Source organism: Coturnix japonica, chromosome Z (assembly GCF_001577835.2).
Source record: "Coturnix japonica isolate 7356 chromosome Z, Coturnix japonica 2.1, whole genome shotgun sequence".
NCBI classification, from domain to species: domain Eukaryota; kingdom Metazoa; phylum Chordata; class Aves; order Galliformes; family Phasianidae; genus Coturnix; species Coturnix japonica.
In genome coordinates this window covers 2,395,440-2,410,553 of record NC_029547.1, presented here as the reverse complement: position 1 = coordinate 2,410,553, position 15,114 = coordinate 2,395,440, and the positions used below count along the sequence as shown (strand labels likewise).

Here is a 15,114-nt window from a genome sequence, read left to right as displayed (position 1 = left end):
TGTTAGGTTCTGCTTCAAACCCTGCATCTGTCTGTGAAGCTGAAGAACCTGCTGTGACACTGTTGTCCCCATTTGAAGTCCTTTTGCTGTAGCTCAAATGCTTTCAATAGCATCACCATTGCTTTAGCTCATCTCCCTTTCTCCTCTAGTACCTCTTGGAAAAACTTACCTTCTACCATCTCTACCAATGCTGATCCTTCAGAATAAGCTATATTTGGGGAGGAAAAAAAAATAACATGTATTATTAGGTCTAACTTTGCTCCCTCAGAAATGGACAAGTATATGTTGATGTCTGAAATGTATACAGTTGTTCTGTGATATACCCAGTGCATCAGGGTTGGGGATAGTGGACTTTAACTTTGGTGTCAGTAATTTTATGGAGTTACTCAAGTTAAGCACACAGTTAGCACTTAAGAGGAGGTAATAAGAGCGCTGGGAATGGTTCTGCTTCATCAACATGTGTAGAGTGAAGAAATGTATTTAGGTAATCCAGTAGAGCATGGGCTATTAAAAGAGCTACACTCCGATGTGCTGGTAATAATGTACTATCTCTATATGTAGTCTCAACAATTCCACTCATAAGAGAGAACATACACAGAAATCTCTGATTTTTTTCAAAAGTCCAACAACTGAAGACTTTCTATGGACTATTCTATTTCTGTTTTCTATGGACTAGATCATCTGCATGGATAAGCAAATCCTGAGCCAGGAGAGCTACAAGCTTTGCTGCTCTGGATACTAATCCCATACCTGAATTCATACTAAAAGATTTTCCACCTGTTTATTCAACCTCAAGGGTGAAAGAATGGAGATTCAGTGAGCTGAATTTTATCCCAGATGTCTTAGGTGAGATGCCAGTGAAACCTAGGAGGCCATTTGAGCATCAAATAGTGTGCCTTGCAAACCTTATTTTTTTTTCTTTTTTTTACACTGCTGTACCATGTTCTCTTTTTTTCCAGTCTTTGCTACTGTTTTATTTCTGTAGAAAACAAACCTAAACTTGGTCATGGCCTTTAAGGATTGCTGCTTTACCTTACTAAAAGTGTAGTTTTTTTCCACAGTTGTTGTGAAAATGGCTGAGAAAGTCTTGACAGTATAAAATCAAGGGACAATTAAATCTTGGGTTCAACTCCCTAATGGATTTCCATTGGAGATTCACACTTAATAAAATACAGAAAATTGCATTTTATTTTGGCACATAAATACTGGTAGTGGGAGACTGTGGCATTTAGAAGAGAGAATCACTGCACCAGAAAACTCACTTCAGCAAAATGATGCAGTCCAGTTGAGCCCCTTTTATGATCTGAGAAATGACTGTTTTTATAGCACACTAAATAAAACCTGCTATTTGAACTGAAGGTTTATTAGTAAAGGTGATTCTGTGATAGCTGGAGAGGAAGGAGAGGGAGGAGGCACAAGGAATGAACATCAGAAAAGAGATGCATATCATTCAGAAAAAGCACAGAAATGCCCCCAAAATGCAATATCACTCATCATCACCGCAAGTACCACTGCCACTAAAATAATTTATATCAACATTACTGTTTCTTTGTTGCCCCAAGACATTATTGCTAGCCTGGTCAAATTTCCACTGATGGGAAAGCCTTTGCTATAGGTGCAGTGAGGGAATTAGCAAAGGTGTCTAGGTGGAAGAGCTGCCTGTGGGGAGCCACAGCCAGAGGATGATAAAATTGGTCCAGAAGGATTAGCCAGGGCAGTTTGTGACGATAACACCACCGAAAACTGCTGCTCTTATATTCCTGTAAGAGGACTTGCAGATGGATGTTGGCATCCTCTAAGAATGCCTCAGACGTCCCAGTGAATTGCTTGGTGTTTTTATTTAAACCTAACTGCTTAGTGGTGTAAATGAACTCACCTAGTGAAATACTAAAGCTGATGGTAATGTCATGGGAGAGGACATAATCTTTAGACTAGAAACAATCTGCTGTCGCACTTCTGATGTCTTCAACCTCCATAGCAAATCGCCCCGAAAACAGTGTCATGTAGCTGCTGTTAGTACGGGGAATATGGGGAAAAGGATTTCATTTTATCCAAAACATCTTTGAAAAATGGGCACAGGGTACATATAGACTGAGGAAAAATCTGAAATAATAGTTGTCCTGTGGTTTTTGCATATGGGGTGGGTTTCACTGCATGATTGCTTGAATTGTTAGGAATGACAGCATAAGAGTTTGAGGCTAGATGAGTGTGTTCCTGTTCTCTTTCATCACAAGATAATTATTTTACTGGTGAAACCAAGGAGAATCCCACTCAGGAGATGTAGACCAGCTTTTTGAGGGAGTCCAGAACATGGTATACATCCCACATCATCTGCTGGCTCTACAGAGAATGCGGTTTTGAGTACATACCTAGTGGAGCTAGAAATTTATCATGTATGACATCTTCAGGCAGATTTTCCAAGAGGAATGAACCACCCACATCTTTCTGTGGATCAGTTTCATTTCTTCAGGGTGAATTGGTAGGGCAGGACTCACCCCTTGATGCAGAGAAGTGGAAGCACTTTTCTTTCCTTCAATATATTTAAACCTCATTGCAAATTTTCATGAAATTTAACCCAGATTCACCAAATAGATGTTCTGGCAGATTTCTGGACTTTGAGCTAATGCCATAGCACATGCAATACTTCATGCTAGACCATAGCTGCAACCAGGATGCTTTGAAAGAATTAATCTGGTGGTCAGTAACTGCTAAATGAAGTGCATGCTAAAAGAATGATGAGCTAACTGACTGGAGCTCACAGCTTTTACGAGCTCTTCTAAATGCCTGTTTTCAGGTGAATTCAGCATCTCCTTGACATTCAAGGACTGAATTTATAATCAAATTATTTAACTCTAGTGGAAAGAAGCATTGGCCTCAATGGAAAAGCCATTTATAATGGCCCCACCCCTTGGAAAAAAATAAAAATAAAAATAAAAATGCATTCAGGATAAAGCTGCAATTCCTATAATAAATGAGGGATAAAAGGAATCTTTTGATGCAAATTAAACACTGCAGGCTTTTAAAAATTACAGCAGAAACTTAGAGGACACAGCTGCTCGCATCCTTATTTCCAATTTAGTAATCTGAGACGTGCTGAAGCATTAATGTTCTGGACAACCCCACAGACATTTCAGAGATAAATACTTACTGCTAGCATTTCTATGGAGCCAACAGGACTCTGTCCATCCTGGGACCCTTCTGCCATTTCATTTTGCCCTCAAATGCTGAAGTTACAGGGGAAGAAGGAAGAGCATGAAATAGACAGTTAGGCGTGCAATTTCCTACTTGCACATCAGCTCCATGGGACTAAAGCATTTATGAAAGGATGGAAATGCATTTCATACAACAGTATTAGAGTATTTGTCAGTGATGCTATTAGGTTCATTAGCAGAGCTTCTGGACAAAAGGAAAGAAGTAGTTTATCAGGGCATTTTCCTCTGCAAACTCTGGCTTCTTGGGTGTAATGTCAAACTGAAATGCTTAAAACTCTTTTTACTGGCTTAAGATCAAGCAAGGACCAAACCAGGGCTGGCTCACCAAAACTGCATTAGTTCCATTATAGTCCACATTAGGTGGTGTTTAATTGTTCTCTTCCAGCTGCCAAAAGTTTGGCAGCAAAACATGTTATGCTTAAACATGATACTTCTACTGCATTGTTGTGTCAGTGGTGATGGGCTCTTTGTTGGAGATGACAGAAAAATCCCATTGTTTATAGTTTTCCCAGACTCGGTGCTTAATACACAGCCCTGAGAAGAGCAGTGTTGTTAAACATTTGATAAAAGAAGTATGTGCAGAGATGATCTTACTGTGCAAGTAGGAATGGATCAGCTCCTAGCTCCAAATCCAACCTTTATAAATTCACAGTTTGTTGCAATTTACCCAAATAAAATCCTCAAGTACTGTGTTTGGAAATTGAAGGTGTTTGGAATGCAGCTGAACACTGAAATAGCATACAAATCATCCAGTACCAAAATTAATTTGGAATAACTGTAGAAACTGATAGTTATAAAGCAAATCAGGATGCCTTAGTTGGAATGCATGAAAAACTATATTATTTGCAATCATGTGAGCATCTTTAGACCATTCAGTAATCTCTGTGTATTGCTTTATTGTTTCTGTAAGGTTAAGTGCTTTAGATAAGCATTCTCAGAAGGGTTGCGACGCCAAAGCTATTGTTTTATCAATATTTTTACTTAGTTATCTTGAGCATGCCCTTGGTAAGAACAACAAGCTTCTTATGCTGCAGCAGCAAATAACAGCACCAACTTTCCCATTTAACTTTTCCTTTTCTGTATTGATACGATTAAACAAATATCTCAGGGAAGACAGAGGTGTGTAACAATGGCAGTGCAAATCTGCAGGGACCCCCAGCACCTTCAGTGGAACTCTTCCTGATTTGCACAGCATTGTACCACAGTCTGCTATGTTTATTTTCAGTGAATGGACAAAAACAGGTGATGCTTTGCTTTTAATTAACCCACTCTTAGCCCATGCTGTGTCTTGCTCTCAAGTAGTCCCCCTGCAGCTTTGTGTTAACTCCTGCCTCTATTTCAATATCTAATGAATGATCCTCAGTTGTGTGAATGTGGTGATGTTTGACAATAATTATGAATTTCATATTAATGCCTAGTGACATGCTTTCCATCCCTATCTTAATTGGAATTAAAGCCCCCATATCAGTTTTGAACTAGTTTCTAAGGAGTTTCTCACAAGACATTATTGCTGTTTGCCATTCTTGCAAGTGTCATATTCCAATCTGTGGTCCTTCCTCCCTGATTACAGTCACTAAGGACATACAAGACTTCCCAAGCCCTTTCAGACACTTGCTTTTACGAACCAACCTGATCCAATCACACAGTCCTGATATAAATTGACCACAATTACTGCTAAACCCATAAGTCATCAAACCAGAGCGTAGTTCTCTAAACCTGAAGTCTCCTCCACCTAGCATATGTTATTTACAGAGTAAAGCTACCTCAGGAAGGCTCAGTTCACTCACCAAAAGATGTGAACTGTCTCCAACCTTTAGTTCTGATTATAAGCTTCAAGCGAGCTGTTTTCAGTTGCCCCATTGGGACATGAGAGGAAATGCTCAGTTTCAGTTTTGAGCAAAAGTATGAGCTGAGCTAGGATTATTTATTCATGTACTGGAGCAGGATATCTCAGTCTTTTTCTTCCTCTCAAAGGGTTTTCTTTTCCAGTAATTTATTTTCATGCATGTCTAGGATGCAAAAAGTAAAGAGAAATCTTTTCAAGAGGAACACATTAACTGAAGTTTCTCCCATTTTTTTTGGAACACCATGTAAAGGACCAAAGCAACATCTGTTGTTTTTAGAAGGCAGGTGCACACTGTGTTTTCATCTTGCCTTCCTTGCAGCCAGATATATTCACATTCAGTACTGAAAATCTCAGGCTGACCTTTTGCCCTACCAAGACCTGTTTTCAGCATAGTCTGGATACATTATCAGCACTGTCAAATTCAAAGCTGAATTAGGAATGAATACAGCTTTACCTTTATCTCATATCTGGCTAGATGCAGGAAAGGTCTAGTCTGCATGCAACACAGTTCCCTTAGCAGAGTGCTGTGCCTAAGCTAATATACTTCTCTGCGTGGCTTGGAAACAATCTTATGACTCAGCATCAACCAGCCCAGGTGGCCAACAGACCAAACGCTTGCATATATTAAAGCAGTCACCCCATTGATTTCCAATGAGATGTCAGCTCCTATTGCCAGAATTGCTACCAAAAATACCTTTCAGGTTCCGAGACCACACAGAGGAACTGAATAATGCTTTTCTGAGATTCTTGTTTGCTGTAGAGGCAGGAGTGGCCCCGAGAAAAAGGCAAACACTTCTAAAGTCTCTAAGTGATATTATTGGTTTAGGAAAGCCTTTCCCCTTTTTATTTTTTATTTTTAATAAATTTTCAGCCTATGAAGAAGAAAACAAAGGATGGTATGTCCCTAGAGCATATTCTCATGTGTCACTGTGGATGCCAATCCCCACAGACGCTCCCAATGTTATTAATTTTTAAAACAAACTTGCTGATTGAGGTTCTGACTGCCTTTAAATTGTCTCTACAAGGAGACTGTGTACTAATTAACCCACAGAAACAATCAATGATGTACCTTTTTCAAGTTTCAGGGTGATTAGAATATGAAAATGAAGAGCACAATGGTGCAGATGTTTTAAAATCACAGCAGACAGCAATTAGTGACATGGGAACCAGCTGCTTATCTCTCCATATAAAGCCTCTTAATAGGGAATTACACTTGAGGAGCCATTACACAGATGGATCTGCGAATGATTTAAAGAGGGGGCGTAGTAGTATTAACTTTGATTTGCAAGCCAGATTCCTGACAATCTGTATGTGTGTTACCTCTAGAATAAAAGTGTATTAGCAGTAAAATGTACTGCACCCTGTAAGCAACTAGATTTGTCCTAGGTGATATCTATGTGTGGATTACCTTCCTTTTTCTTCTTTTTCAGTTGTATTCATTATTGTTTTTTCTATTTGTTTGGATTTTTTTATTTTTATTTTTTTTCTCATGTTTATATTAATTCATTGGTTTGCTTACTGGAATCTTCTCCCGCTTTCTACTTAGATTTGGAGAGAAGCTCAGAGGGGATGTGGAGGCAGAGTGATACATCTAGTAGTTAAAATAAGAGTCCAAGAGGGACAGATTCAGCCACTGAGTAGATTCAGCTTACTTTATAGAGTAAGGCAGTATTCATCAGGAGGATGGCTGTATGTCTTTCTTTTTTAATGGTTGCAGCCTGCATGCCTGAATAAAATTATCAAGATAAGTGTATCTGTAGGTGTAGGGATACACAGGTCTGGCAAGGCAAGTGAAAGCACACATTGCCATCTCTTTTGCTCTCTGTCTGGTTCTCTTCAGCTGCCTGTAAACAGGGTGTATCCTGCTTATAAGTCTACTCACAACTACCTGAAGTGAGGACTGAAAGTCGTGAGCTTGTCAGTAAAACCATTTCACTAATGATGAGAGGATTCATATGTCACTTTATTTAGTCTAGTTTTTGCATATACTTTGCTGTGTTGCTCAAACTTCCTTGTAGTTATAGAGCAGAAGATTTTATTTTATTTTATTTTTTAAAGGAAAGGTGGGATTATAACCCACTAAGGCTGTCTAATAAATTGGATATCAAGAGAAACGTTGACCAAGGTTAGTGGTAATATTGCATGGGTTAAAATATGTTTCTATTTTTACATCAGATGAAGGAGAAGGGTCCTGGTCCAGAATAGTTAGGCGCTATTAGAAAATCTCTTTAAATGAAAGAGAGAATTACAGAGACAGGTGCTGAAGTTTGAAGCATTTTCAGGATATCATAAACAAAAAACTAAACGCAGGTTAATCATGTCAATCAGGAAAAAGCCCACCATCTTTGGTGCTGATCTCAAGCTGTGCTGCCATACCTATAGATCTATAGAGCTGCAGTATAATACATGCTCGCTGACAAATAAAAAAAGTAAATACCAAGATATAGGTTTTTGAAGAGCCTTGTTTACTCTTACCAAGCCCACTTTTGCCCCCTTCCCTAACATCCCTGATATCCTCCGGTAGCTCATCTCAGAGGTTAGATATATTTTGCTATATCTTGTTTGCTTGTTAGGGTTGTGCTCACCTAGATAGGCAAAATGAAGCCTAAATGTTAGGACCAATGGGATCAGAAAGCAGTACGGAAAGATACATCATAAAAAGAAACAGATTTTGCTGCATTACTTTCAACCAGTTTCCCAGTGCTTTTAAGAAGTCAGTCCCCATGTATTGGACGCAGCCTATGAAACCCAACCTACTGCAGCTGCATGCTCTCTGGGTTACTCTGGTCTTCTCTGCAGAAGAATTATTTTGGGATGACATGGACATGTCTGGCAGGGAAGAGAAAACTGTAAACAAAATGCTGGAAGAAGTATCATGAAGAAACACAGTGGACTGCTATGTGCTACAGTAGATATATAGTTTGACATCCCATTTCGGAAATGAAGTTCTCCAATGCTACCGACTGGTTGGTTTTTGAGGCCCTGTTAAAACTGGAATATTTATCTGTGTGGTTAAGTGCCTTAAGCGTTGGCACCTTTGACGACAGAGGGATATCTTTCTCATGAATTGTAAGATTAATGTTGTGGTGGCCTGTGGTGCTGGAATAATGACAAGGCTATCATTAGGGATATGTTGGTAGTTGCATCACAGTTTTATAGCGTGTGGAGCAAGGAAATGAGACTGGAGGAGTCAACTGATATATCAGCACTCATCTCTGATATACAGCTGGCCTCTCAATGCTGAGCCCTCATTAACAGCTTTAAATATAGAGATTATTGCTCCTTTTAAACCAGAGATTCCTGTGTGTGCAGTGCACTTAGAGGCACCAGGGTGTTGCTAGCTTATAATGTTTTCTCTTGCTGCAGTCACCTTCTCTTTTTCTAGATGACATTGCTCAGATTTTTTAGTTTTGCAGCTCGGCACTTTGGAAATAATATGAGAAGCAGGAGTTGCTTTGACAGCAGTCATAGGGCTGAGATCTCTGCCTTGGCACAGCCCCAGGGGCTGTGAAAGACCTCAACCCACTATTTCCAGGCATTTTTTCTTTTTTCCCCAAGTCAGAAATTGTACGCTGGAAGAATATGTTTTCTGTGAGGCGTGACAACATATTAAGCTTTATTCTGGGGACATGGAAGCAGGTGGGCTGCATTTTCCCTTGTATTTTAACCAAGGAGGACATTGGTGTTGTTCTGTGGGAGCTGCGCGCTCCAAGGTCGCATTGTGGCTCGAGCGTGGGAGGCCACTGTGAGGAGGAGGAGCTGATTCCTTCCCTGAGGCCTGTTTATGCTTTTGGCTCTTTTCTCAGGCTAAAAAAAAAAAAAAAAAAAAAAAAAAAAAAGTAAAAAAAAAGTGTGTCTCTCACCCGTAACATCTGCAGTTCCACCGCAGCTGCGTGCTTTCATTTTCTCAGTCCACAATTCCTGGAAATCTCTGCTTTCCCTGAGCGTAGCTGGTCCATATGTACAACAGCTGAACTATCCACAGGATTTAAGAGTCCCCAATTACTCTACAGACAATGGACCAGAACAACTTCATCGTTATTGCCTATTCCAGAAAGGCCACATGTCCTTTTTCATGTGAATACTAGGTATACCTCAACATCGGATTTTCTATAAGATGCATGTTTGCTGGTCACCAAATAAAATACTGTGGATTTGGGGTGGTTAGTGTCTTTCAAATCCCTCTGAAATGGCTCAAAATCTGAGGATGCCTAATTTCCCAGAAGGCTAGGTCTCGAGGAGATCAGAACCATTTTGTGCTGACCCCAAAATCTCTGTGGCAAACAACCCGAGCAGGGATCTAATGTAATGCTGCTGATAGAAACTTAATTGTAACAGCATGTTTGCTGAAACATGAGACACTTAGCAGTTGTTTTCTATTGTTCTTTCCTTAGTTACGCATTTATTTTAAGTCTCTCATCATTTATTTGGTATTCGGAACGGTGTCATTACAGTTTGTTAGGAACAGTTGTTTGCTTGTACTAGGTGCTCAAAATCAGTTGCACAGTTTGGTCCAGAGCTTTACAGAATGTGAATGTAACTGAAGAAAACAAATGGCTAGAGAAGGTCTGTGAGAGAAAGTAAAAAGTTTGCTTGTTTCATTGTTGGGTTTTTTTGGTTTTTTTTTTTTACATTTAAAAGAGTTTTGAAAAAGTTATAGCTGTAAAGAAATATCAGTTCCTTCTAATGAAGGAGGCTTGTCAAGAATAAAGTAGCCTTTATTTTGCTCTGTAGAAGACTTTTGCATTATTCTGCCTTTTCTGTTACCCCTGCAGTTTGAAGGCTTTCTGTCAGGTTAAAAATCGTATTGAAGGTGTCACTTAACTCCAGTGCAAATGGCAGATTATTAAAATATAAAGAGAATAATGCAAGTCTTGAACTTGGCAAGTGTACCTCACACACTGGATGCTGTGCTTATCATTTTTAACAACGGATTTTGTGGCAATGACTTCTGTGTGGAAATTTAAACCAGTCAATCTTTGAGGATTGTGGCTTTGTGGGGAGGTGAACTCATGGGTTTTCCTCTTGTTTGTTGTAGCTTCCTAGGTAGCTCTGTATTCTTGTTGTTTACATCAGTGGGTTTAATTTTGAGCATCAAGTTCTGCTACGGATTATTTTTAAGGAAAAGCATTCTCACTGAGAGGCCGAGTTACACCATTCATCCATTGGAAGGGAATATTTTACTCATGTTTTTAATTAAAAATCAATAAAAGATGTTTCCTCTGCAATTTAGCATTTATAGAAATATTTCCATTGTTTTTAGAGTGGGAAAACACACAAAACTTGTTTACAGTGCATGAATCTGAATGCAAATTTGACTGAAGTATAAGAACACTTTATAAATCTCCTAACTGTTATGAGGACTTTGGCTTAGATCATTTGTCATTCACTATGCAACTAAATAGCTGCAGCCAGTGGTTGTGACTGGACAGATAAACTAACCTTTTTCTTACGTTGTTTCTTTTTATTGTTTTTTTTCTTACCTTCTAGGTTTATGATAGGCAACAGAAACATTCTACACTGCACTATGATCCAGGCCTCCAACAAGACTTCACCGGTGATACCTTAAAATCAAAGCACCAGCAGAAAAGTAGCAACCAGCACCATCTTGACTGGTCAGCAAGCTCCAATACTGGATCCACTTCTCAAAGTTGCTTCATCAACACAGAGCCCAATCGAGAAGCTGTTTGTGCCACTAAGGTCACCCCTCCAGAGCCAGGAGTTTCCTTCAGTAAATCACAAGCAAAGAAGTCCTGTGCCAGCAGCACATGGGGGCAGCTGTCTGTCAGCAGCAAAGAGCTTGCCATTTGCAGTGCAGTCCCATCACCCAACAACATTGGTGTGGCTGCTCAGCCAAGCAGTGCCTCCGAGTGCAATGGGCTGTTGCCTATTGGTGATCAAGACGGAAGTGTGCAGCTGGAAGCCCCTGATCAGTCTACTGGGAGTACAAAGAAGAAGTCGAGCAAAAAGGACTTGATATGTCAAACCATCCAAACTGCTGACATTGAGTGGATGAAGAGCACTCAGAAAGCATTTGACAGCAAATGTCATGACAGCATGGAAGGAAAAAAAGAATCTTATTCAATGGACAGTGTGTTGGATGCGTCACCATCAAAACAGAATCCCGCTTCTGCCAGCAGCTGTGAAAATGACACTAGCCATGTACGAATTACCATCCCAATAAAGTCGCCAACAACAGATACATCCAGCCACAAAAGGAAAAAAAGGCAATCTACAAAATCTTCAATGGAGAAAGTTATCCAAGAGAAAAGTCTGCCTTCTGGACTTGCTATGAACAGTGAAGTAGCGAACAGGACTATCTCTCAGTCAGAAGGGAATAAAAAAGATATTCGTGTCACAAAGCCAGGGAAACTGATTGAAAATGAGTCCCCCTTAGCAGCTATTGACAGCAGTGTGCTTATTGACAGAGCTTCCCCCAACAGTGCCACCAGACTCAGAAAATCTGTAGCTGTGACATCTACTCTCCTATCCACTGATCTCCCCACACCTAGCAAACTGTCTGAGGTCCAGCACCCCAAACTCACAGCAAAACGGCGATGGACCTGCAGCAAACCGAAATCTATCCTTCGGGAGACCTCCATGACAACATCTGAGAAGATGATGGTGGAACCTCCTTCAGCCTATCCCATCACACCATCCAGCCCTCTGTATACCAATACAGACAGTCTTACTGTGATCACACCTGTCAAGAAAAAAAGAGGACGACCAAAGAAACAGCCTTTGCTCACTGTTGAAACCATTCACGAGGGAACATCCACTAGCCCAGTGAGTCCAATCAATCGTGAATTTCCAGGCACAAAGAAAAGAAAGAGGAGACGGAATCTGGCCAAGTTGGCCCAGATGGTCCCTGGAGAGGACAAGTCCATCAGTGATCTCAAGTTTCACAAAAAGGTTGGAAAGCTGGGGGTCTTGGATAAGAAGACTATCAAGACCATTAATAAGATGAAGACCCTCAAAAGGAAGAATATTCTCAATCAGATTTTGTCCTCCTGCTCCAGCAGCATAGCTCTGAAAGCAAAAATCCAACCACCTTCTTGTGCTGGGCCAACAACCATTGATGCCAGACTAGGGAAGCAGATCAATGTCAGCAAGAGGGGGACTATCTACATTGGTAAAAAACGGGGCAGGAAGCCAAGAGCAGAGCTGCAGCCTCAACCAGAAGAACCTAAGACAGCCATGAAGCACTCAAGGCCTGTTTCCAGCCAGCCAGAAAACCCAGCAGTGCCTTCCAACCTGCAGTCACTTGTGGCATCGTCACCAGCAGCTATTCATCCGCTTTCGACACAGTTAGTGGGGACTAATGGCAACCTTAGCCCTGCAAGCACTGAAACAAATTTTTCAGAGTTAAAAACTATGCCAAATCTTCAACCTATCAGTGCTCTTCCTACAAAAACCCAGAAAGGAATGCACAGTGGAACTTGGAAGCTGTCTCCACCCAGGTTAATGGCTAATTCACCTTCCCACCTCTGTGAAATAGGTTCTTTAAAAGAAGTTACGCTGTCACCAGTGAGTGAGTCTCACAGTGAGGAAACCATTCCGAGTGACAGTGGGATAGGTACAGACAACAACAGTACTTCTGACCAAGCTGAGAAAAGCTCAGAATCCCGCCGGAGATACTCCTTTGATTTCTGCACCCTGGACAATCCAGAGGCTATCCCATCTGACACCAGCACAAAAAACAGGCATGGTCACCGGCAGAAGCATCTCATTGTGGATAACTTTCTCTCTCATGAGAGCATGAAAAAGCCAAAGCACAAGAGGAAAAGGAAAAGCTTGCAAAATAGAGATGATCTCCAGTTTCTGGCAGACCTTGAGGAACTCATCAATAAATTCCAAGTGTTCAGGATTTCACACCGTAGTTACACATTTTATCATGAAAATCCATATCCCAGCATCTTCAGGATTAATTTTGATCACTATTACCCTGTGCCATATATCCAGTATGACCCATTGCTCTATCTTCGCAGGACCTCTGACATGAAGTCTAAGAAGAAGCGTGGTAGACCTGCCAAAACCAATGACACCATGACAAAGGTGCCTTTTTTACAAGGGTTCGGTTACCCTATTCCCAGTGGGAGTTACTATGCACCCTATGGAATGCCTTACACATCAATGCCTATGATGAATCTTGGTTACTATGGTCAGTATCCAGCTCCTTTGTACCTGTCTCACACGCTCGGAGCGGCTTCCCCATTTATGAGACCTACCGTGCCACCACCCCAATTCCATGCAAGCTCTCATATGAAGATGTCCACCACTGCCAAGCATAAAGCAAAACATGGAGTGCACCTACAAACACCTGTGGGAATGGGCCTTGGAGACATGCAGTCCTCTTTGGCTCCTCCAAAGGTTGGAGGAACAAGCCTTTCAAGTGGCCGACTTCACAAAAGGAAACACAAACATAAGCACAAGCATAAGGATGAGAGGATACTGGGGACACATGAAGATCTGAGTGGTCTCTTTGCTAGCAAGTCCACTGGCTTCTCCAGTCACTCTATCAATGAAAGGCTAAGTGGCTCAGATAAAGATCTCTCCTTGCTCAATGAGAAAAGCAAGTATAAGGAGAAGCAGAAGCACCAGCATTGTGAAACTGGACACAAAAGCTCAAAGAGCAACTTTGAAGTGGATACACTGTCTACCTTATCACTTTCTGATGCCCAGCAGTGGACACAGAGTAAAGATAAAAGTGATTCAAGCAATGATCCCATTGACTCTTGCACAAAGAGATACTCTGGTAATACTGAGAGTAATGCAAGGTCAGAGTCCCTGGACGTGTTTGGTGAAATGAATTCCTCGAGTGAGAAACGGGATAACGATGGAAGTGGGAATAAAAGAAGAAGCTTTGAAGGGTTTGGAACCTACAGAGAAAAGGACATTCAGCCCTTCAGGATAAATAGGAAGGATAGAAGTACTTATGATTCTTCTGCCTCTTCTGGTAAGCTCTGCTTTATTTTATTGTACCTTACTGCACTTTATTTTTAATGCTGAACAGAGGGACTTGCAATTTTCAATAATTATATTCAAGTCATTCACTTCTGTGTCTGTAATTTATTCTCATTTTCCATCTAGATGTTAGGATACTGACAAGAAAGCTGGCCACATGTTAAGCTGAGACCTACAGAAGTATTTGGGTTGTTAGACAGCATTTATGAATATTTCTCTTTACCTTAAGTATTTATCCTTGCTTGTTGCACTTCCACCAAATGTCCACCCATTGCATTCTACAACAGCATCAATTATAAAATCTGTTGGCAAAGAAGGCAGCTTTCTTACTCAGATCTAATGTCTCAAGGTGATAGTTGTTGCCCAGCCCTTGGGAGTACAGCCACAGTACTCAGCAGACTTTCTTTGCTTTCTCCCACAATGTGTACAAAATCTATTTGTTTTAGAGCTGAGCAAGATGTTATGGAGCTGGATCAGTATTCCCTGTCTGTTAGGGTGTACCATTGATCCAGAGGGACTCAGGTTGGTGATGGTTACACTGAATATGTAGAGACCCTTGGTACAATCACTGCGTGAGTCTATCAGTTCTGGCTGGCAGGTGTGATGTAAAGTAACTATCCTGAAATCAAGTGGCTGAAAGAAGGAACTGGTGTTGTGGAAACAGTAAACCCTGACTGGTTATGAAGAGTTCAAGGATGTATGATATGGAAATATAAGCTACATTTATGGGGAAGGAAGAAACTCTTCTGGATACTAAGGACATCTGTTCCTCTCCCACAGAGTTGAGGAGCGGGGAAAGGAATCTGAATCTTGCCTGAAAGACTGAATTGTACTTTACATTAGGGAGCTGACTTCATGGTGACACAGAGGCAGGTGTTTTGCTGGAATATAAATGAATTTAGCTTGGGAGCAAGCCCGGTGCTCCTGCACCAACATATATTTATCACAGAGTAGGTTTCATACTTGTTGGGAAAAAAGTGAGCTTTACTGAACCAACCAGCAGCAGATGAGATTCTGATGTGCTAGAAGGAGTTTCAAAGAAACACAATTTAGCCTCCAAAACAAAAACAAAGGGGAAAAAAAAGAAAAAAA

General features: G+C 40.8%; 1 protein-coding gene across 3 annotated transcripts in view; it reads left to right on the top strand.

The window, feature by feature from the left end:
• The window catches only part of SETBP1 (SET binding protein 1), a 243,012-nt gene that overhangs the window by 155,534 nt on the left and 72,364 nt on the right, over window positions 1-15,114 (top strand). For all 3 annotated transcript variants that reach the window (XM_015887217.2, XM_015887216.2, XM_015887214.2), the window contains one exon: window positions 10,549-14,014. In XM_015887217.2, the coding sequence (XP_015742703.1) occupies window positions 10,549-14,014 (3,466 nt within the window). The remainder of the gene's footprint in view (window positions 1-10,548; window positions 14,015-15,114) is intronic.